The sequence below is a fragment of the Triticum aestivum genome, chromosome 2D (assembly GCF_018294505.1).
Source record: "Triticum aestivum cultivar Chinese Spring chromosome 2D, IWGSC CS RefSeq v2.1, whole genome shotgun sequence".
Classification (NCBI taxonomy): domain Eukaryota; kingdom Viridiplantae; phylum Streptophyta; class Magnoliopsida; order Poales; family Poaceae; genus Triticum; species Triticum aestivum.
Window position 1 is genome coordinate 537,098,359 of NC_057799.1, and position 22,878 is coordinate 537,121,236.

At 45.1% G+C, this 22,878-nt stretch overlaps 2 protein-coding genes and 1 long non-coding RNA gene across 3 annotated transcripts; 1 reads left to right on the plus strand and 2 right to left on the minus strand.

Moving 5' to 3' along the window:
• Nucleotides 1–61: 61 nt before the first annotated feature.
• On the plus strand, nucleotides 62–6,491 carry LOC123054299 (uncharacterized). The gene is made up of 6 exons (XR_006426100.1): nucleotides 62–140; nucleotides 272–408; nucleotides 3,251–4,071; nucleotides 4,314–4,379; nucleotides 4,466–4,519; nucleotides 6,219–6,491. It is a non-coding gene; the product is annotated as an uncharacterized lncRNA (long non-coding RNA).
• On the minus strand, nucleotides 1,558–8,143 carry LOC123054297 (uncharacterized). The gene is made up of 21 exons (XM_044478031.1): nucleotides 8,002–8,143; nucleotides 7,683–7,854; nucleotides 6,690–7,529; nucleotides 6,413–6,547; nucleotides 6,206–6,290; nucleotides 5,829–6,101; nucleotides 5,664–5,738; nucleotides 5,392–5,580; nucleotides 5,115–5,285; nucleotides 4,981–5,040; nucleotides 4,599–4,865; nucleotides 4,433–4,507; nucleotides 4,198–4,359; nucleotides 3,828–4,049; nucleotides 3,427–3,732; nucleotides 3,033–3,339; nucleotides 2,754–2,946; nucleotides 2,555–2,653; nucleotides 2,218–2,470; nucleotides 2,055–2,130; nucleotides 1,558–1,928 (listed from the first exon to the last, which is right to left on the minus strand). Exons 6-19 carry the CDS (start codon nucleotides 6,019–6,021, stop codon nucleotides 2,279–2,281), a joined length of 2,511 nt encoding a protein of 836 aa, XP_044333966.1. The 5' UTR covers nucleotides 6,022–6,101; nucleotides 6,206–6,290; nucleotides 6,413–6,547; nucleotides 6,690–7,529; nucleotides 7,683–7,854; nucleotides 8,002–8,143; the 3' UTR covers nucleotides 1,558–1,928; nucleotides 2,055–2,130; nucleotides 2,218–2,278.
• A 2,138-nt stretch (nucleotides 8,144–10,281) lies between these two features.
• Nucleotides 10,282–15,611, minus strand: LOC123054300 (protein FAR1-RELATED SEQUENCE 5). Its single transcript, XM_044478034.1, has 7 exons — nucleotides 14,097–15,611; nucleotides 13,740–13,994; nucleotides 13,089–13,353; nucleotides 12,284–12,974; nucleotides 11,655–12,112; nucleotides 11,268–11,555; nucleotides 10,282–11,169 (listed from the first exon to the last, which is right to left on the minus strand). Exons 1-7 carry the CDS (start codon nucleotides 14,144–14,146, stop codon nucleotides 10,507–10,509), a joined length of 2,670 nt encoding a protein of 889 aa, XP_044333969.1. The 5' UTR covers nucleotides 14,147–15,611; the 3' UTR covers nucleotides 10,282–10,506.
• Nucleotides 15,612–22,878: the final 7,267 nt, after the last annotated feature.

Sequence of the window (22,878 nt, forward strand, 5' to 3'; positions counted from 1 at the left end):
CTGAAATTAAACTTGTTTTTATCTTTCCAATTTTCTGATCAATTTTTCACTATCTTACGAACAGAGATGAAAGTGGTGGGTGTGCTCTCCACATAATTAGGCACTACGATGGCCAGAAGCTCAAAATCCCCCTGACCAAGGTGACGCCTTTTTCCTATTTTTCGTTTTTTGTTTTATTAATTTATTTCCACTGTAGTCGATACGGCTCCACCATTGTTGATTTCTGTATCACATCCTGAAGCAAAATACAATTTTCCGTATTTTTTTACAGTACAACGCTGGCAGAACAAAAAGGCAAGCACTTCATGAGTGCATCAAGCTGCAGGGGAACTCATCAAAGTTGGCGCATGAGGCTCTGTGGACTGTCCTGGCGCCAACGGACTCATGGGTTGATTCAATCCACTCCGGGTAAAGGCCACATCGATTTTTTTATAAATAAAGTTGCCACTATGGTATGTGCGGTAACAACTGTGAAATCTGAACATTCGAACCTAGTTCTACGAAATCATGTACCCTAAGTACTTTTTTTCATTCATCAAGAACCAGGACCCCAAACAATGTAACGCTCGAGCCCGTTTTGCGTTAAGCCATGCTCGTTTCGTAGTTTTTCGGACAGCAACTATGTTTTCTTAACATAGTACGGACCATTTATCTTTGCTCCTCAATCGCCGAGCCTTTTTTTCTTTTATATCCGGCGATAGTTTTTGGTTACTAGCATACTATGTGCATCCATACGGTTAGTTACCGCCTGTTGTCAAACATCTGAATTTGTTACCTCATCCGGCCCAAAATGTTGCCTTAATCGAAGCTCACGAGCCAAACACAAAGTACAACTCTTTTCTTCCCGCGAATCTATACAATCAAACCTTTTTAGGTCACGTTGTCTTACCAAACCAAACATGGCATATTATGTCGATAGCACAGAAAATAAAAAATAAAAAATCATGTACAATCCCGTTTTACACTTAGAGTATCGAAAAAGGCAATCGCCATTATTTACAGTTAGACAAAATCAATCCGCACCTTGTTTCCCACAGTTCATGCAAGTTTTTTAATGATCCAGCACGTACAGTTCTCATTAGGAGCTAGAAAATCGATTCTGTCTTCCTTTTTCTTATAATAAACTACATTTTTTTCTAGCTCAACTATGATCACAATGATATTAATCTAGTAGCAAAAGTCCTACTTTGCCGACAAGCCCGCATGAGCTGCAGTCGGGTTAATGAGTATTACTCGCCCAAAATCGGCACTGAAGATCGAGTCACTTACTACTCCACAATGCAGTGTACCAAGGCCCGAAGTTCCAGGCGATTGTCTTCTATTCAATACTTATTTCAATTATAATCCGCTTCAAGGCCAAATGCTTCTTAAGTAGCAACGTATTAGTTTTTCCCTATGGCCAAGTATATTTGAATATATTTCGTAGCATGCAGTCATATAGTTTTGAACTCGTTTAACCTTGCCGTCTCGCGCGCACATAATGCATTTAGCCCAACTTAATCTCAACAACTCACGCACACAGCTAGAATGCAAATTTTGATCCACAAGGCACAGATGTGCATCAAGCTACTCAGTTCATTCATACATGACATTCGTTCCACTTAGGTCTTAATCCGTACTTAGGTTTTACATACCTTTCGTTGCTAACTACACCTATAGATCACTCAAATCATGCTAGGTTTTTCCAGTCCATTAGATTATATTCGAACCAAAATGATACGGTGGCGCACTCGTTGCGAAATTAGTTCTACCACGTTCACATCCAAAAGGTCTTCTCAGACTGCGTTCGCTCTTCCATAGTCACACAAATGCTTTGCCGCTCCTCAATCTATGATCACGTCGTACACGAACTCTGGGATGTCCCCTTTGTTCCCTTTCATTGTCACAATCTCGTAAGCTAGCTTCGCCCGTAGACGGTCTATCTGCCCCTAAAAGAAAGGAATCAAAGCAGCATGAGTTCTGTTTTTTTTCATATGTTCACTGAATAACTTAGATATCCTCAATTGGATCGTTGCACAAGGCAATTACATTTGTTTTTTTTTGCAACAACTAACCTGGTTCAGTGATGAACGGAGGTACAGGCCGGTGAATTCAGTGTAGTAGTGTGCGATGTAGATCCCACTTTCCTCCCTGTCATTTTAAAATTTCTTGTCAGTACTCCATAACTAGTAATTTTCAACGTTTTTAATACACTCATCAGGTAGGGCGCGAACAGGCCTGCTGCAAGGCGCATGTTGTGCCACTAGTGGATACTTCAATGTCCATCCTTTAGTTTCAATCAAGCCGTTGCCGAAGAAATTGTTGAACAGACAACAGAACCTGCGCTGGAACTTTTTTGCACGGCCTTATGTTTGATTTTCATCTCATCCATTTCATCTGTCTCCGTTGGGTCCAGGACCATCACCGTTTTTTCATCCTTATCCAGCAGGTACATTGACCAGCAGTCCATAAAATCGACTGGGAACCAGAACTGTCCAGCAATTTCTTTTTGTCACAAATAGGTTATGACAAGAACTTATAATATTTACGTGTCCAGATGTTAGTGGAAATTCACCTTTTTCAGCCAGTCAATCCTGTACCCAGCCTTTTCTGAATTCATCATATCCTCGATGTAATCCCAGTCAGTTTCTCCATCATCCCTGCAGACCTCATCCTGTAATTTGAAAAGTACATTTTTTCATCAGTGCCTTTCGATAGTACAGAAATTAATACTCACATCCAATTCAGACTTTTTAAGTTTTATTTTTACTCACAACAAATTTGGGGTCGAACAGCCCTCTGAATCTATCCAGCCACCCGCGGTATATGCCATTATCTTTCTCGCGTAGCATGCGTTGAACACACCTCCACATGTTCATTGTTACCTCACCACCTGGCGTCAATTCATCTTTCATATCTTGCCCAGATGCAACTGCCAGTATTGGATCGTAATGCTTAACCCATTTCCTGCATTTCAATGTTCCTTCATTTATCAGTATTTTTCTTCTGTTTATGCACCCAACGAATGACACCCAGTAATATTAAATGCTTACCTATTCAGTATCGGTCCCTCGCATGCAAGCAAATTAGAGTTGAATTTGAAAATGCATTCATCGCTGGGCTCTGAGTGGTTCAACCCAATTGAGGGAGGGTATTTATCACCCCAATCCTTCCTGTCAGTGATATGCCCAGTTTTGTGTCCATCGATATGTGATGGATTCAGTATCTTCCCCCTGTTACTAACCGTGTGTTTGATGCCGCACTTCCGCAGATATTCCAGGACAACTTGTTGGAACTGCGTCAGCCGAACATCACTTCGTGTTTCGAAACCTTTTGCTCTCCCCTGGCCGTCACCGCCATCTGTGCGACATAGTCAGGTGCAACAATCATTAAGATGGACGACGAAATTCATAGTGGGATATCAGGTTCTCATTTATGGACATTTACCTCCATCATCCCGACGGAAAGAAGGACCAGGATGGCAGTTTGTTTGGACATCCAACACATGTGCTCGATCTGGTTCTGGCTGCTCTGTATGGGCAACGTCTCTGGGAGTTGTAGGAGGCGCTGCAATTACATCCGAGGAGGTCAGCTGGCACGCATTACTCCTATGTCCACCTGTAGTCCTTCTTCCACCCTCGTTGGCACCGCTACAGCTGTGAAGGTACATGAGGGCAGCTTGCTGTAATGTGGATGCCGAACCATCACCCACAGTGCGCAATCCGCTTCTACGAGGTTCACCGTCATCCGTATCTGTGTCAGATGACCAAATGATCATTTTTCATTAGAACTCAAATAAATGACAAGAGGGAGACAGTAAATGCACAGTGTAATTTTGCGGCAATTACCTCCGTTTTCACGATGAAAGGAAAGACCAGGACGACAGGTTGCAGCAATATCAAAGGCACGTGCACGTGCCCTCCGTTGCTCAAGGGAACGGTTCTCATTTCCGTCGCGTTCACCACCTGAATTGTCATCAACGCCATGCCAGCCTAGCAAGATGAGGCCGTTCAATGGTGGGTCTTCGTCCAACTCATCTCCTTCCCTTCCGCTTCCAACTACCAACACGGCTGCATTATGCACAAAAACCAGGTAAGTTCTCTCCACTATAGTCTAAATAATTTGTTTCAAGTGTGAACATCATGTTTTCGAAATGTCTAAATACTTTGTTTCAAGTGTGAACAACATGTTTTCGAAATATATGATAGTAGTAATCACCTTCGATCCACGCAATCCACCGGATGCATGTGTTCAATGAAGCTAGTAAATCAGTTAAATTATATAACCCCACCAAATTTGATCCATCCTCCCTTTGCTCATCTTCTTCCATGTAGTCGATCGGCACTTGTGACGCCACGGCAAGGAACTCTTCATCCAAGTCTGGAACAAACATACTATCGGTGATCATCTTGCGTACTTTTAAATTATATATTATTTCTTTTTACCATCATACCCGTTGATTCATCTTCATCGATTATGTATTCAGTAGGCACCCCCGGTGGAACATATGACAACTCGTCGTCTACATCTGCAAAACCAGGTCAACATTTTACTTGAATCGAAGCAAAATGTTCTTTGCATTTCATTCTATACATTACTTAAGATGAGCAATCAATTACCATCCTCGTCAAACAAGGGCAGTAGATTCCTTCCATCTATGTTGTTAAATTTCTCATAAAACGGACTCCGACTCGTCACTGCCTGCTCACTTGCTTTCACAAGTGCTCCCAGGTTGCTGTCAGTGACAATCAATGCCCCCACACCCTGACTACTGATCTGCTGACGGTGTTCCTGGCTGCTATGTTCCAGCTCTTCCCAGTTTATGCGATCATCATCATCTCTCTGTGGCGTGTTGTTCCCATTTGCGTCAACTCCCATTCCATGATCTGCATGATTGAAGATTTTGGTATCAATGCCAATTTTTGGTTTTTTAGCTACTATGTATCCCAAAACAAATTCAGAAAGACCCACTGCATCCATTATTATTTTTAACGACATTACCTTCGTTGTACCCTTCCACTCCTAGGTCTGATAGCATCACCCGAGCCTGCTCAAAGATGCCTGTGTACACGCAACCAAGCTGGTTCATATGATGTCAGCCTTCAACCATCAGCTTAAACACGAATGCTATGTACCTTCAAAAAGTTCTGGATTGCCAATTGCTTGTTCTACCACAGCTAGTGCAGCGGCAGATAAGCTCCGCACGCGCTCCCTCCTTTCTCGTTCAGACTCTCCCTCAGCATTCATGTCAAATGCGGCAGACGATGATCCTCTACGAGATGGTAGAATTCCATGAATTGCCCCGTCTGTCAAAAACAGTGCAACACAAATAATTTTTTCGAAACGCATTAGTGCTGACTGGTTCATACTTGCACCTTCAACTAAGTACAAGGATCAAGTTTCTGAACTCACATTCAAGTTCTGCTTTAGCTTTATCCTCGAGTTCTTGTAGCTCGGCTCTGAGGTAGTCCCCCCTGCTACGAAGCATTGCAGCTCTGCATGACGTCTGAGTAGAGAATCGGGCCATGTTTGACACAGTTTCACCACCATTGCTGATCCTAGGCTGTAGGCGTTGCCTGTGTCGGTTGATGCTACGTGGTCCTGTAATGTTACCAATCTTATCATCAGGCTAATGGAACATCCGGCATTATACTTACTGTCGAGACGCAATTTTTTTAGCATACCTGTAATGCGGGCTCGGCTTAGATCATCTCCAATCGTAATGCCGGTGGGCGCGTTCTGTGCTAGGTTGGGTCCCCCTGCAATTTTGTTTCAGCAATTTAGTACCGGCACACTAAGGACATCCTTTTGGTTTGTATGATGCTAATGTAAATCCATCTTCCACAAACCTCTCCTGTCAGCCCTCATCAAATTAATGCCAAGCCGAACACTAGGGTCCATCGTTTCATCATCGCTATCGCTGTTTGATGGATCTGAACTTTCTTCTGCTATCCCTTTTCCTTTGGCATCAGCTTGTTTCGCTGTAGCCCTTACTACTGAGCTTTCGGTTTGCCATTCTGGTGCTTGCATTTCTCCACCCATATCGATGCGCTGCTCGTAGCGGGGTGCTCTGCTGCTGCAGTCATCTACCTGCCGTGCTGCTCGCAGCGCCTCCAATTGCACTGTTTGCATCAAATAGACAGCAACTAGTTTGTCAGCTAGTTCTTTTTACAAACCAATATCTCTACTTTTTATTATGCATGACTAATGCTGCTGCCTCTCTTACCCGGATGTCACAGGATTCCTCCAGGACCCCCAACCACAGCATGCCAGACATTGTTATCCTGGCCGAATGCATCAGAAGGCCTTGTCTGACGGGTATTAACACATCAAGTTAAAATTAATATCAGTTCCCATGATCGCCAAGTATTTTTTTCATAGCTCCAATTGGTTTTCATTTGCTACTTAATTGCAAGAACACAGCAGCACTTACAGGGAATATAGTTGGGTACTCTCTTGTAAGGTAGATTAGCCTCCTGAACACCTACCCGGTGTAAACGCTGATCCGGGGGAGAGTGTATGGCTCTGCACTATCTGGTCCAAAGTCCATCCAGTCGAAGAACCATGGCTGCAAACAATCCTGGGTAACAATTAGTTACATAACTATCAAATGCAGTGCCCTATTGGTTTCATGTTAACATAAGACATGTGTTTTTCGATAGACTTATAATGAGAGCCAAATGGCAGCCTCCTACTATCAGTGTTCTTACCCCAGCTGCCAGATCTTTATGTATTTTTTTCACAGCTGCTCTGATGATCTCAAATACCCAGTCGGCTAGGTCGTACTCGCCAGTCCCATGATTGCATAGGACACAAGCTAGCAGCTCCCAATTGATCGACGTGTACGACTGTCTGGGGCCAACATATGTACCACCGGCTAACAGCAAGAACGCTATCTCGAAAGCCCTGATTTGATGTGGGTAAACACCAGTCCTCATCATACTACTTATAGCATCAGCAACTGCACTAATAGTCAACCCCCCATCCCTGGCATGGCTCCGTGTCTCTATTCCAAGGATTGTCCTGATTCTGAGAGCTAAATTCTGTCTCTCTTTTGCTTTTATTTTAACCAAACTCACTTTACGGCCGCTGTTTCTCAGACCCAAAGTTCTAACGATGGATCCGGGGGTGAAATATCTAATCTGGCCGTCAGGGAAAGTGAAGCTCATGTCTTCCCACCTAAATCTACTAAGTAGCCAGGCGTAGAACCTCCTGTCAGCCTCACCATCAAATGCAGTGGTTAACAAGCTCGCCATGCCAGTCTTATGAACTTCTGCGTAGTACCTCATACCTATGCGCTGGATCTGATGGCAGCTCCAGGTACATTTAACTACCCTACCACGAAGCAAGTGAGTTTCTGCAGAAAGGACTGGCGGCACAACTGGAATCACTTCCCCACCAGCGGCTGGATCTCCGGGCACAAGTACGAGCGTACGCCTACGCCGACATCTGCGCATGTCCGCCCCTACTGTCGTGTTGTCATTGACCAGGCCCCGCATCCTTTTCCGGCCAGCACGGCTGACCATCTCCGGTTCTTCGGCAGCCGTGTCCTGCATCCAAAAATTGACCCAGCCGCACAAGTCAGCCCTCTTTTCTTTACGGCCCAATGAAAGACAAATGAGAAAGAGTAAGAAAAGATGGAACCAGCAGATGGCAATACAGATGTATGCCCAAATCATTTTCTATCTACTAAACGAGCTTACCGATGCATTGGCGGCGCCGAGTGGAGTGCCGTCGGCACCAGTAGCGTCGCCATCGATGGATCCTTCCATTTTGCCACTGGATGGTGGCTTTTTGTTCTGTCCGTCACCACCACATTGTCCACATGGCAGATCCCCTTTTCGTGGTGGATCCGGTGGTTCCATGCTCACTAATCTGGAAAGGCAATCATGGACGGGAGTTAGAAAAAGACATCACCATCCAGTAGAACCCCACTCACAAAGCCGAGGTGATGGATAACAAAAAAGCTAGCCAAGAAAGCAGCGCCTCCGAATATTCGATCGCCATATCGGGAAACCTCACCTCTAGCTGTTTGGCTGCTGACGCAGATGAACCGGTCGCCGTCTTCACCCGTCCGCCTCCAGATCTGGTTTGCCTTCAACAGTGTATACTAGACGGGGTGGGGATAGAGTTGTGGTGGAGAGGACGAAGTGAGCAGTGGCTGGTGGGGGGGGGGAGTAGTACTACTTTTGCTGGGGGGCTGCGAGCTACCTCCTGGTAAATGAGGCGTCGAGCTGTCTCTCGCTAGCGCACAGCGACGAGTCAAGTCTTTGTTACTGCTAGCTGACCCGCGCAGCCCAAGACTACTTTACCCCCGCTGTCTATCATTGTGCCCAGTTTTTTTGGTATCCTTTAGCTCCGGAGCCGCGTTACATGATTCACACGGTCGTTTTGCGTGCATTCTTCTCGTGTGTGCATTTTTTTTACGTGCGTCAAACTTTCTTAGCACAACAGGCTGCACGTAGATATGATCCTGCACGTAGATATGACCCGTCACAGAGAGCAGATGCTCACTTTTTTTTAGTCATACACCTGCTTTTTTAGCGTGGCCCATCTGAGGCCGCATAATAAATCAGCTCGCCGGCGCATAGGAGATGAAGCCATGTACTTTTCTCCGCCAAAACAGATGATCCAAGCTGAAATGCCTCCGGTCGGAACAGTACAATCACTGTTCGATGCGGTCCATGCCAAAAGGAGAGAATATTACCCAGTGCGGGGCTGCCTCGCCTGCATGTCTCGGTGGGCACGGCATGCATGCCAACAACCACCACCCTTGCATTGAATTGGCTTGCCCATTCTTGGTTCGCTCGTTGGTCCAGCTGCCTAATCCATTAGTGATTAAACACAGCCCGCACCAGACGTACGAATCCTTTTTGCCACGTAATGTATGAAATATAGTTCGGTTTCCTAATCCATCTTATACTAATTTACCCATTTCATTTTTTTTAATTTTTTTTGTGACGTTCTGCAAATGATGAATTCCACATAATGTCAGACTAAAAAAATACGGAAATTATGTAATTTTAACTAGCCCGACAAATATGTCGCCCGTCAAAGGGACCACACATTTTAATTAATGCAACACGAAGGTAATTGACACAGTACATTACATCTCACATAACTCCACCTATCGAAGCTAGTTCCTAGAGAGTACTCCTGCTAGATCTACTCTATCATGCGGCGTCTCTTACTGAAACGGCTGGTAGTTGCATCCTCATCGAAAGAATCTTCCCCCTCCTGCGCGCCCCGGATTTCAGGTATGGCGTTGATGACCAAGCCTCCATTGCTGTTCGTCGATTCGACAGCACCAACTGAATCATAATCGCCGAATCCTTCCTCCATTGATTCTTGCTTGTCCTCTGCCCCTTCTAACTGGTTCAGTGACAGAATCATGCGCTTATCCCCTTGGACGACATCGCCCTGCATAACGAGATTGCAGGCCTTTGAATGAAAATCTATCCTCACTGCACATTTAATTCTAATTGCCAGCAGCGCAACTCACCGCCCCGTTGCCGCCGCCGTCTTCGTCCGGCAGATCTGTGGTGCTCCAAGCGCTAGCTGCCGACTCAACATAGGAAGGAGACGACGGCTGCAGTACCCGAAAACTCATTCAGAAACAATGCCGCCGAGATTTTATCGATACATCACAGACGAGCAAGAAACGCACTGATGGGTGGGAAAACTTACCGGATCAGGCAACGTCGGTAACGCATCGTCATCTTCACCTCTGGTCGTCCCACTAGTCCCTGATTCAGCAAGAGATCGCCCCATCGAATCCAGGGCAGTGATTTTTTTCAAATCAATCTTAGCTAGTTGGGCAAGGAGAAGGCGAAGGAAAGCAGCTCGCCCATCGCCCCTGTTTTTATACCACACCATGGTGACGGAACAGGGCGCCTATACATGCAGTTATTTCACCTATTTGAATTTTGAATCCTGAAGAGGGGCGGGGAGACCACCACGCGTTCTGTCCATGCGTTCTACCGTCCGCACCTGACAGGATTTTTATATTGCACCAGGATACTGTAAAAACAAAGCCCTCAAGTTCTCAACGACGCTGCTACTACGGTTCTGCATCACATACAGTTAAAATGTTCAACTGAAGTTGCTCCCTCCCTAGAAACATATTCAATAAACCATGATCATCGATAGATATGTCCTCCCCTGAAAACTATATATGATTCAAACGAACATACGTCTGGAATATTTTTTTTACATATTAAATATTGCAAAAAATCCAAAAAATGGTAACATGCCTCATTGTCACGCACCTATACGAGAGCAAAACAGTTCTTCTAAATAACATATTAGCTACCAAATTATTCAAAAACCGATAAATTCTTATCTATGCTCAAGGACACAAATATCCATCTCTACAAACATAGAAAGTACATCTCACACTAAATAACATTTTCTCCGCACAACATGTCTTCTTTTTTCTGCTTGCAACATGAAAGCAAGATCAGGAAAATAAGACATACAACTCATGAAAAACTAGAATACATACTCATCGAACGAAAATTGCACCGCTCAGCTCTCGGCAAACCCAAGAGGCCTCTTGCATGTGTTCCGCCGGTGTCCCTCTATTCCGCAGTTCTTGCATTTGCCTGGTTTCCGTGGCTTCTTCGGAGCATCCCCTCGGTCTGGACATGTTGTCCTCTTGTGCCCCTCGCGGCGGCAAATGCTGCAGAACCTGGTTCTCTTACTCAGCCCTTCGTATGGTGCCTTCTCCCTGCTGCTCGTCGGCCTGCCAGCAGCTCTACGCTTTTCTGGTGCTGCGAGGCAGCGAAGTTCATTCATGCCCACAGAATTCACAGCACTATTGCATTGCTCATCCTCCTGATCTGCAATAGCAATCTGGTCCTTGCACGCTGCACCACCATTCCCACTGTCAAGGAGATTATCCTCGAATGCCAATCCATCCCGCACGACCGCCAGAAGCGCTCCACCCCGCAGCAGGGAGTCCAGTCCAGAATTCATATACTCATAGCATGCAGCACTTGCGTCCCCCATCCGAACAGCTTCCATGGCTTTAAAATATAATGTTGAATGCCTGTAAGTGAATGACAAATTATGCAATTTGTTGTTCTGGTACTGAGCCAGGTGCTCCGGGAGTACATCCCTAGCATCTCTTGTCCACCTTTTCAGGATATGGTACTTAGGGACTTCATCCAGATGCAAAATCTCCATCACCTACAATTTTCCACATGCCACAAATGTTGCCGAGTCATTGCCTGTTTTTTTGGGTGCCAAGAATAAATTCTTCACATCAGTAAATTCATGCAGCTTACCCTCAAAGCATGGCAGCAAAGCATGCCTGTATGCTCAAACTGTCCACACTCGCACGTGAATATTGATTTGTCTTCGTTAACTGTCACCTCGTACTCCACCCTGCACCACTTCTCTCGTTTGGCTGCATTATTGTGAGTTGTTATATATTTTTTCATATTTTCTTTTTCAGAAACATTGTATGCAGTTCCTTCTATTAGTAGGCGGCCAAATTCCTCAAACATATTCCTAGTATATATTTTGCTTGCATGCCGCTCTATTGCAAGGTTAGTCCGCCGCACAGCCCCGCCCTGCCACAATGAAAGCAATCAAATGAACGAGATCAGTTCATTGTTCAGATATCATGAAAAACTTAAAACAATCTACTAGGATGGGAGCAACTTATTTACAATCATTGTTCTCTTCTCCTCGTAGCTTTCATCACGCTCACGGTCGAATTGTAGCCTCATGTATTGACGGACGAAAACATGCATCGGGCTTGCAGGGGGCATGTAAGACTTCAGCATGTGGTTTGCGCTCTCACTCCTCTGTGTACTTGTCATCTTTGCACAAAACACTCCTCTGAAGTATGGTTTTGCCCATTTATGTCTTGTCTCATATATTTGGGTCATATAGTTATGCGCCCTCAAGTTGTACTTATCAAGCAGCCCCGCCCAGGCTGTTTCAAATTCTTCCTCAGTTAACATGTGATTAACAACTTTGTGAAATTCAGCCTGGAAATCACTTTTCTTCGTGTAAAGCGGCCCAAGTGTTTCCTTCGCCTTCTTCAGAACATGCCACTTACACCAACGGTGGACAGTGTTTGGAAAAACTTTCTTGATTGCAACCTCCATAGCCCTACATTGGTCTGCTCATTGAAAAAACATTCTGAATCAGAACTAAAACATTGAATAAACGGGGGACACTGTGTCCGTATCATTTTTTCATGTCATAAATCATTTTTTCTTCCAATCCATCTTGGGTGGGGATAGAAACAACTTATCTACAAGCAAGTTACATTTAGCGCTAAATCATTCACCTGTGAGTATTGTTTTTGGAGCAGGTCCGCCCATCATGCGAATGAATTCTGTAAACACCCATTCGAAGCTTTCTTCTTGCTCGTCACGCATCAAAACTCCTGCCAGGATGATACTCTGATAGTGATTGTTAACTCCGACGAAAAGACCGAATGGCATATCATACAGATTTGTCCTGTACGTGGTGTCGAATGTCACCACATCACCAAAGAACCTGTACTGCATCCTGCTGCTCCCATTTGCCCACATGAGATTCTTCACCTTGCTGTCCTTCTCAGCCAGAACCACATACGAGAAGTCGGGGTCATTCGACCGGATGTCGGTGAACACCTGGAGTGTTTTCCGTACATCATCTTCGGCCTGCTCGCGACTTATCTTCCCACATATGTTCCTTAGTGTTCTTTTAGTGAAAGGAACATTCTCAACCGATCCAAAGAAGCTCCCAATTATGCTGTAAACCTTGCCTAGGTTCACGTTGTTCTGCCTCAACTGCCTTATCAAGTCTTTGGTGTAGACGTCTATGTGTTTATGAGATGGCCAGTGCACTTTCTCTCCCATTGTAAGCGACATAGAATGATTGTGGCTTGCTCGGTGCTCCGTTATGTACCAACTGTTGTCTGATGAACGAAGCAGTCTGATTAGAGCCGGGCACTCGCACCTGCAGGACCTGCTGTTTTCGGCGTCTGCTTTTCCCTGCAGACAATCCAAGAAAGCTAGTCAACTATCTTCCCAGCAGTTTCATATATGCAACCAAAGCTCGCTTTGTAATCTACTTTTCACGGTAGTTGGATCTGATAGCCCACTTACCGAACATCCACATACTATCTCCTGCATTGTTTTCGTCCTCTCGGCATTTAGCCTGCTTTTTCCATATCTTATTCCGAAACCAAATTCCCAGGAGTACAAGTTGTAGAAATCATACGCCTCGCCTAGTGAATCAAAACTAAGACCTAGCTCAGGTCGCACCACACTCTTGTCTGGTTCCTCTGCGTATTTACGCATTGATAGCTCCAGGGCGCTCATCCTTGATGGACAAGGCACACGGTCTAGTGGCGCACTCCCCAGACGAAGCCTGAACCAAGTTGCAAACCCAAAATCTTAAATTGTTGAATTCTTTGTAACACTATAAAACCACACAATAGACAGTTCCCCCACTACATTCGTCAACATCCCAGCTTATGAACTTTTTTCTAGAACCATAATTTTTTCTTATTCCCAAATTCAAATCATAGTTCATCAACTAACAAGTTTACAAGACCCAACTCTTACAGAAAACACCCGTACCCTGATGGTTTACTAGGCTTTTATTTATTGATCTTTTTCAGACGTTTTTGCCGCAAATAATTCCCCCCGCCCAACAACACACACACTCAATGTTTGCATCATATCAATATCAATCGAAAATCTAACTGACGTCTACTTGCAACGGCAGTAACACTAGATTCAGGAGAGGGTCACCTTTTAGTCCAGCCGGGGGCCTGTGGATTTACTCTGCCAGTCGATTGGGCAGACCTCGTTGGCGATTCTTCGCGCCTACGCTGCCCACTCAGCTGACCCTCGGTGAGCAAACCATCTCCCACCATCTCAGCTTCCGCAGAATCAACATCCGCGTGGTCAACATCCTGATTAGCAGTAACCTTACCCAGTAGGTACATCAGCGGGACTGGATCTGGGTGTTCAAGATTGTCGGCAAACTCCTCCCGCACCGGGAACCTGCATACACAACGGCGATTTCAGTCCGACATAAATTTCGCATCGATCACATGATAATAGGCTGCTTGGAGGAAAACATAACAGATCTGCGCGGAAACGAACCTGTCGACCGCATCTAGTAGGAATTCCATTCCCTCGCTCTCCCCCTGCATCCAACTGTACGGTCAACCACCGTTGACGGGCAGCCGCCCCGCAAACCCGCTACAGCAGCCACGGCGAACTCTGTCCTCTGTTCTTCTTCCATGGCGGCGAGGGATGTCTAGAACGGACGACGGGAAGGGAATCATATATCTAATTTTTTAATAACACGCGCACGGGGGTGCCCCGCCGGCCGACAAGCGGCTCAGACAGCGTACTCTATCATGGACTCCTTATCTGTTCCAGGCTCAGACAAAAAGACTAACGTCCTGGTCCACGGACTATTATAGAACGAACGTTCCTAGCCCACGGCCCATTCAGAGGAGCCGCGACGTCCGTCCCACCCCACTGGGCCAGCCCCACTCGTCGTGCACTGTTTGCTACCGTATTGCCAGGTTATCTACATTTACAAACTTTCGCACAGGACAAGCCAGCTGGCTTTCTCCAGATCCCCAGGCTGCAGCGAACGACCCAGATTATGGGTGCAGCTGAGCTCGAGCACCAAATCGACGCACTCGAAAAGAATCCTCTTCTCCGCAGACTAGGCATGTACTAAAAACCTCCAGAGATCTCCATTTTTTTTTCTCGAATATGCACGAGCGTGCATATTATATATTAAAGAAGAAAGGCAAAGGTTGCCTCCACCATGTTTTACAAAGCTTCCGTTACAATTACCCTTCCCTACGCGCCCACCTCTCTAAGCTACCAAAGAAGGGTCCAATGTCCTCCTTGAACTTGCCGGCTAGCGACCATATCTTCCCTTCAGACTTGACCCTAGCAATAAGCACATCCATCGAAGGAGATGCTCCCTCGAACACAATAGCATTGCGATGCTTCCACAGCTCCCAAATAGTGAGGATGAAGATAGTATGAAGATCCTTGCGCCGCAAGTTATTCGGTCCTTGTTTATCCCGAAGCCAAACGCCAAGCGTGTCTTGTGCCGTCGGTGTCCAATCTAGCTTGCCCAATGCCTCACAGACCACAGCCCATATGGACCTAGCGGACACACATGTTAGCAGCACATGGTTGATCATTTCGTCCTCCTGGTCACAAAGAGGGCAAGGGTCCTGATGCGGTAACCCTCTTCGTGCAAGTCTATCCGAGGTCCAGCACCGATCTCGTAGTGCTAGCCAAGTGAAGAACTTGCAGTTGGAGGGGGCTCGGGACGTCCAGGTCAGCTCCGCCATAGGTGCCACCTCTCGGCCCCAAAACCCTGCCGCATATGCCGACCTCACCGAGTAGCGTCCGTTCGTCTCCCAGGACCATGCTATCATATCAGGCACATCCGCCTCCGGCTCCCACGTGTGCACACACAGCCATAGGGATAAGAATTCCCTCAAGGCTTGCTCTCCAAGGTCCGGGCCAACATCCATAGCCCAAGAACCATCCTCAATGGCCGATGCCACATGCTTCATAGATCTGACGCGCCGAGGGATCATGCCATATATAGTTGGTGCTATTTCCTGTACCCTCATCCCATTGATCCAACGGTCTTCCCAAAAAAAGGGTGCTTCCTCCACAATGCGCCTCGCTCTTGGTGGCTGCCTGGAACAGAAGTTGTGCATCTGTTGGAACTTGAATTGTGAACTCACTCCAAGGTCTGCTCGAGTCCACCCGTTGTAGCCATGACCACCTAGCTTGCATGGCCACATTCAGCCATTTGAGGTTTGGTATTCCTAGTCCGCCAGCCTATTTTGGAGCACATACTGCGTCCCAGGCGACAGCGCAATTGCCTTCATTCGCATTAGCTCGCTCCAAGATCTCCGTTTTTTATTCCGTCAAGTTGCTAGTGAATTTGTAGCAGCACGCCATGCAAAGGAGAGCACTTTGGGTGGTGCTGGACAAGACCAAATCAATTTCCAGATATCTCTTCGACCGTCCGGAGAGATGCTCGTAGATGGAATTAAGGAGCTATTAACCTCATCAGCAGCTAGCCAGTAGGCGCTGCGCACAGAAAAAAGACCACTGCGTTCAGGGGCCCAGGCTAGAAAATCCTCTCCCAAACGGGGTGAAGGATGAATCTTACAAATCTCATGTATGTCCACGGGCAAAAAAAACTGTTGTAACTTCACCATATCCCAGTGACCATTATGATCCAGCAAGTCAGATACCCATTTGAGCCGGCATCTTCCCCTGTTTGAAATAAGCGAACCCATGTTACCATGGACAAACCAACGGTCACGCCAGATTCGGACCTTCTACCCATTAGCAATACGCCAGATCAATCCTTTCTGTAAGAGCTCGAGCCCGTAAGAGACACCTTGCCAAGACTGAGAAGGATTCCCTGAGAACACCGTGTCCTCCAACCGTCCACTTGGGTAATACTTGGCTTTGAGCAGCCTTGCACAGAGGCTATCCGGAAAGGCTAAGAGGCGCCAAGCCTGTCTCGCCAGTAGTGCCTGATTGAAAATCCGGAAATCCCTAAAACCGAGGCCGCCTTGTTATTTAGGACGGGTCATCTTGTGCCAAGCATACCATTGAGTCTTTCTTTTACCCTTCTCCGCTCCCCAATAATAGTTCCGAACCATACGATTCAGGTCATCGCAAATAGCAAGAGGAATCTTGAACACACTCATAATAAAGGTAGGAATTGATTGAGCAACTGACTTAACCAAAACTTCTTTACCAGCCTGTGTGGGATGTCCATCAAAAGCAAATAAGCGCTTACTCATCTTGACTTGCAAATTTTGAAGCTTACCCTTAGTTAGCCGCCCATCAGGGGTGGGTAAGCCTAGGTACTTCTCCTTAAAACCAGAAGCGGTGACACCCAAAAGATTTTTGATCGCTTCCATGGTATCTTCCGGGCAGGAGGCCCCAAACAGAATGGATGATTTAGCGGGGTTTAATAGTTGATCAATGGCATGCCCATAATCTTGCAATAATTGCCTCACGTATTGAGCTTGCTGCACATTAGCTTTGAAGAATAAAAGCATACCATCGGCGAACAGAAGATGAGAGATTCCTGGTGCTCTTCTGGTAATCTTCAGAGGGCACAAATCACCTGAGGCAATGCCCTTATTGAATAGAGCAGAGAGACCATCAGCAACAAAGAGAAACAAGTATGGGGACAAAGGGTCACCTTGCCGTAGCCCACGCGACGGTGCAAAAGAATCCAAGATGGCTTCATTAAATTTCACGGAATATCTCACCGAGGTTACACATGACATAATCCAATCAACCCAACGGTGAGCAAAGCCAAGCTTTTGCATCATTTGCTTAAGGTAGTTCCAATCAACCCTGTCATAAGCTTTAGAGAGATCTAGCTTGTAAGCACAAAAACTCTTTGTGGGGTCTTTCTCCTGTTTAATATGATGAATACACTCAAAAGCGATCAACGAATTATCAGTGATCATCCGTCCCGGGATGAAAGCACTTTGAGTAGGAGAAATAATACCATCAAGCACCGGTCTCAGCCGGTTGACCATACATTTTGAGACCACCTTGTAAATTACATTGCACAAACTAATTGGACGGAAGTATGTGATTTTGATCGGTTTTGGGATTTTAGGGACTAAAACTACTGTAGTGTTGTTTACCTCGGGTGGCATTATACCAGTACGGAAGAAGTCCTTCACTGCAGCAACAATACTCTCCTTCACGGTCCCCCAGTTACGCTGAAAGAAACGAGCGGGAAACCCATTGGGGCCCGGTGCCTCAGAGGACAAATTTGAAACAACGCATCAGATATCTCCTTCTCAGTGAACTCAGCACATAACATCTCATTTGTTTCATTGTTTATAATAGGATCAACTAGATGAATAATGGGGGTTGCGTCCAACGATGGATCAACAGAGAAAATATGTTTGAAGTACCCTGTAGCCGCCTGCCCCATCTCATCATTTTTTGTAAACACGTTGCCACTAGTGTCCTCCAATTTCCTTATTTTATTCTTTCGTGCTCGCCACACAGATTTGGACTGGAAAATTTTTGTGTTTCGGTCCCCGTCTTTGAGCCAAGTGACACGGGAACTCTGCATCCACATTAGCTCCTCCCGATAGAGCAGCTCATTCGTCCTATCTGTTACTCTATGGATCTCACATCTGCCCGCATTCATTAACATAAGTTCCTCCAATTGTGTACGGGATTTCTCTATTTCTTTGGCCACATTGCCAAAGTTTTCCTTACTCCAGCCGCATAGTTTTCTCATGGTGCCCCTAAGGGCTGCATGCACATCTCCAAGAGAATTCTTCTCACCCGCTTCTTGCCAAGCATTCGCAATAACCGCCTGTAGAGCTGGCTCTCGCTCCCACATAATCTCATACTGTATAAGTTTAGGTTTAATTGGCATATCTACCTCCGAATCACAAGAAACATGGATGGGCACATGGTCCGAACAAGGAGAAATTAAGTGGCGAACAGTAGCATTGACAAAAGAATTCCTCCAAGCTGGGCTTGCCACCGCTCTGTCGAGCCGAACTCTCATGTTCTGAGTTACCACTCCGCGTATTGTCGTATGTGTGGGGAACACCAGTGAACCCCAAATCGGCCAAGTCACATGTCTCCAAAACATCCCTGAATGCTTGCATCTGACTCGGTGCCCTTGCTGACAACGAAAAGTGTTCAAAGTCCCACATACACTCGTTGAAATCCCCGACCACAAGCCATGGTAGGTCCGAACTAGCACACATGTTCTTTAAAAGTGACCACATCAAGTGGCGATACTCCACTCTCGGTTCTCCGTATACACATGTTAATCTCCATGGTGGAACATCCGGGCCTGCATTTACAACTGCATCAATGCATCGTGCGTTGGAAAACTTCACCTCCACAGTTAAACTTTCATGCCAATATAAGGCCAGACCACCGCTATTTCCATTTGAGTCCACACCATCGAAGCCCTGCAGACCCAACCTTGCTCGGTATCTCTTCATCTTACTCACTGATTGTCTAGTTTCACATAAAAACACAATTGTGGGGGAATGCGACTTTACTAGCGTCGCCAAATCTCGAACTGTCCAGGAGTTCCCTCCCCCCCGGCAGTTCCAACTGAGTAGATTCATTGCACCCGACGGTCCTCCCCCGAGGAGGCCGCCGATTTGCTTGTTGAAGTGTTGTCTATGGCCACGCCATCATCTGCCTTCAGTTTCTTCCGGTTCGCATTCTTCTGTGGTGTTCCAGCATTAGAGCTGCCAGGAGGTTCTGAACCCTCAAACTGTCCAACCATATCCGTTGTATTACCAGCTGGTACAATGGCACCAGTATTCACGTACAGGCCACCATCAACAGTGGGTGTATTAGTTGTGATTGAGTCAACAGCAGCCCTCTTACCCAGAACGTTTGGGTCTGCATTTTGTGCCACATGGGAGTCGAATTCACCATGGGCCAGCTCAACACCAGGATCATATAGTGCATTAAGAGCATTAAAACGCCAACTCTTCTGTAGTTGTAGACCGGGACTAAGGTTAAATTCTGTAGCTTGAGCACCAGGCATGTGCCTGTGTTGCTTATCAGGAGGACCAAACAAACCATGTTCCACACCCTGGCCTCTACCCTCTGCTCGCGCAGTACCTCTGCCCCTACCAAAGGCTCCGCCTCCACCATCCTCGGCAAAAATCCCAGCATCACGGCTCGAGCTTCGGCCTGAACCTCTCCCCGAGCTTCGACTCCCACCTACACCCCTCTTTGCAGCAAGAAGAAAGGGTCCCCATTCCATGTCTTGCTCGGCATGTTCTCCCGAACCACACTCCTCATACCAATGACCTAATAGTCCGCACATGTAACAGAAAACTGGGAGCTTCTCGAACTTAACTTGATAGAACTCAGTTTCTCCAGCCTTTGTGAAGCTAACAAACCTTGTCAACTTCTTTGTAACATCAAGCTTGACTCGGACCCGAACGAACTCCCCAACGAAACCATTAGGGAGAACAATCTGAACTTCCATCACTTCCCCAATGCGTTGCGCCGTATTCTTCACGAATTTCTCTCTCTTAAGCACCATATCTGGGAGCTTATGGATCTGGCACCATGTCTCTATCTTGTCCAGTTTAACTGATTCAGGATTTTTGAAACCATCATACTCTGCTATAATAAGGGCCATGCCCTTAAAATCCCAAGGGCCTTGATGTAGCGCCTTGTTCCAGTCCCCTAGGCAATTGAATTGCACCGAGAACAAATTTGGGTTTATCCTCCGCCAAATTACCTCCCGAGCAGGATTCCATGCGGCCTTCATATCTGCAATCAGGGCATCCTGCCCAAAGGACTTGTTCGTCAGAACCCTAGCCAAAGCGAGCCACTTTGGTTGTTCATCCGGATCATCTGCCTCTTCTTCCCAAACAAGGTTATCCAGTTCATCTTCTTCCAGATGCAATTGTTCCAACAAAGTACTGGGGTCGACAGTACCTTTAGATCGTGAACCACCAACCTCAGGGGGCGTAGTCATCCCGCAGCACAACCCAATCCCGACCCTAGCACAGCCAAGACCGAGGAGGGCGTCGCGCGGTAGCCAAGGCACAGGGAGCGACCGCCGCTAGGAGCGAACGGACTCAGATTGAAAACTCTCGGCGGCGAGCGCCGGAGGACAGGGGAACCCTAAGCCTGGAGCATTAGGGGAAAAAAATCTGGCCTACTGCGGCTAAAATTTTCAATTGGAGAGAACAATGAGAAGTACGAGACGTGTTTGTTTGTTGGCAATGCAGCCCATATAGGACTTGTGAAGTGTGATGCAAAATCGGCCTATTTGGTGGCTCGTCCAGTATGCATGAAGAGGTGACGACACGTCAATATGTCATGGCTGACGAAGAGTTTATCTAGAGTTTAAAATATGCAGTAGAATAATAATATAATTATTCAGTTTGGGATGGAACAAGGGTTCTTCCTAATTAACTGAGCCAGTCGATTTGACCTTGCGAGCTTTGATTACTGGGCTAGCGGTGATCACTGATGAAGCACCCGGTGCACGATTAGTTTAAGAAACAGTGGCTGCTCACAACCTTTCGATGTCGCTGACCGCCTGATTTAGGCTCATTATATGTAATAAGATTATACTAGCAAAAGGGCCCATGTGCTGCAACAGAAGAAAAAAAATACCACATGCTCTTAATTTACAAAAAAAAAGTCTATAATCTGAGTATTTGTAGCTACGGTCCAAATAAAGATGGTCTTTGACTACAAAGCGCAAGTTCAAGATTTCACATGTCTTCTATTTAAACACGGCTTGCATGTAGATTTAATGCATACAAAGAAACGAGCAAGTGATCTTCAATTTCGTCTCCGATCCTGATTTTGCTGAGATGTTCATCCACAATCCGAATCAATACCGATATGAAAGAAAGATAGATAATGCATTGTTTATTAAGATTGCACCCTAGATAGTATTTTTTTAAATAGTTAATAGGTAAAAGCAACATCATATTCAGATTCTATATATTTTTCTAATCAAATTTCATATATAACATGTTAAATTTGGAGTTACGTTTTAGAATATATGAGTATTTTTAAGAACATTTGATATGTACTGCGGGTTTAATGTAAAAAATAACAGGTTTTTTTTCATAAAATATTAAGAATACCTATTTCTTTTATTAGTAGGTAATGGATAATAGATATAATTTAGACTTATCATGGGCTACTGCTCATCCTGGACCTGGACTACTGGTAGGCACCGACTCATCTTTCCCGCGAACCTCTACCTACGGAACAACCCCACATTTTTTTATTTTTTGTTTTTGTTTTATTACATGTTAAAACAATTCAAGTTTAGAAAAGGGTTCTAAATTTCAAAAAATTGTGAATTGTCAAAAGCAGTTCTTGAATTCAATAATGTTCGTGATTTCAAAACAATGAAAATTTTATAAATTTAAATGAACATTTTTTAATTTTGATGAACAACTTTTTATGAGAATTTTTTAATAACGGTGAACATTGCATTGTATTTGATGAACATTTTTTGAACTTGATTAACAAAATTAGTATTAAAGAACATTTTTTAAAAATGGATGAACTAATTTGAATACAATGTAATTTTTCCCAATTCAATGAACACATTTTGAATTTGATGAAAATTCTTTTAATTTTACGAACATTTTTTAAATTTTACGAACAACAAAAATTGAATTCGATGAACATTTTTTAATTGATGAACATTTTTTGAATTGATGAACATTTTTAATATTTATGGTTTTTTAATACATGATCAACAATTTTTTATATGTTCAGCATTTTTCGAATGCTTGATTAACATTTTGCAAATTGTTGTTCAACATTTTTCAAATGTTTTATATATAATGTTTTTTAATATATAAATTTAGAATATTTTTAAACAAAAGTGCAAAAATAAAGCAAATAACCAAAAACAGAAAATGTAGAAAAAAATCAGGTTAAAAGAGGTTGTGGCATCCCGGGGGCGTGAGCCGGCCCATCTCACTTGCCCGTTCAACAAGTTGGAAGCTAGACTCGTTGAATGCGTGATATAGGGGCGCCCTGGGTAATGTGACTTATTGGATAGGAAATGTGAATTTGCTTAATGCATTTCACATGGCTGCTTACATTAGAGCGTGTGCAATGAACACGTACAACACACAAGATTGTGACTCATATAACATGTGCGTTGTGTAAAACGTGGTGATTCATGTCAACCCTCTAGAGGAGAGTCCGCATGGTATATATTGATTGTACAGGCAAAACCCCTCGTAGGTGTTACACCATCGGTTTAAAATAGGAGACAGAAACAGAAGGAAAGATAGAAACTTAAACAGATAGAATATTTAACCAACTCTATATATCCCTATAGATAAGACTTGGACAGCTT

Excerpts from the sequence above, each read along its gene's own strand:
- LOC123054297 (XM_044478031.1), bottom strand. The coding sequence starts at position 6,021 with ATGGGTGGAGAAATGCAAGCACCAGAATGGCAAACCGAAAGCTCAGTA. Across the intron at positions 4,508-4,598 it reads GCCCTTGTTTGACGAGGATG|ATGTAGACGACGAGTTGTCA; the intron begins GTAATTGATTGC and ends CTGGTTTTGCAG. Across the intron at positions 2,654-2,753 it reads TGTTCGACCCCAAATTTGTT|GATGAGGTCTGCAGGGATGA; the intron begins GTGAGTAAAAAT and ends TTCAAATTACAG.
- LOC123054300 (XM_044478034.1), bottom strand. The coding sequence starts at position 14,146 with ATGCAGGGGGAGAGCGAGGGAATGGAATTCCTACTAGATGCGGTCGAC. Across the intron at positions 13,995-14,096 it reads CTACTAGATGCGGTCGACAG|GTTCCCGGTGCGGGAGGAGT; the intron begins GTTCGTTTCCGC and ends TTGTGTATGCAG. Across the intron at positions 13,354-13,739 it reads GCCCCCGGCTGGACTAAAAG|GCTTCGTCTGGGGAGTGCGC; the intron begins GTGACCCTCTCC and ends AACTTGGTTCAG.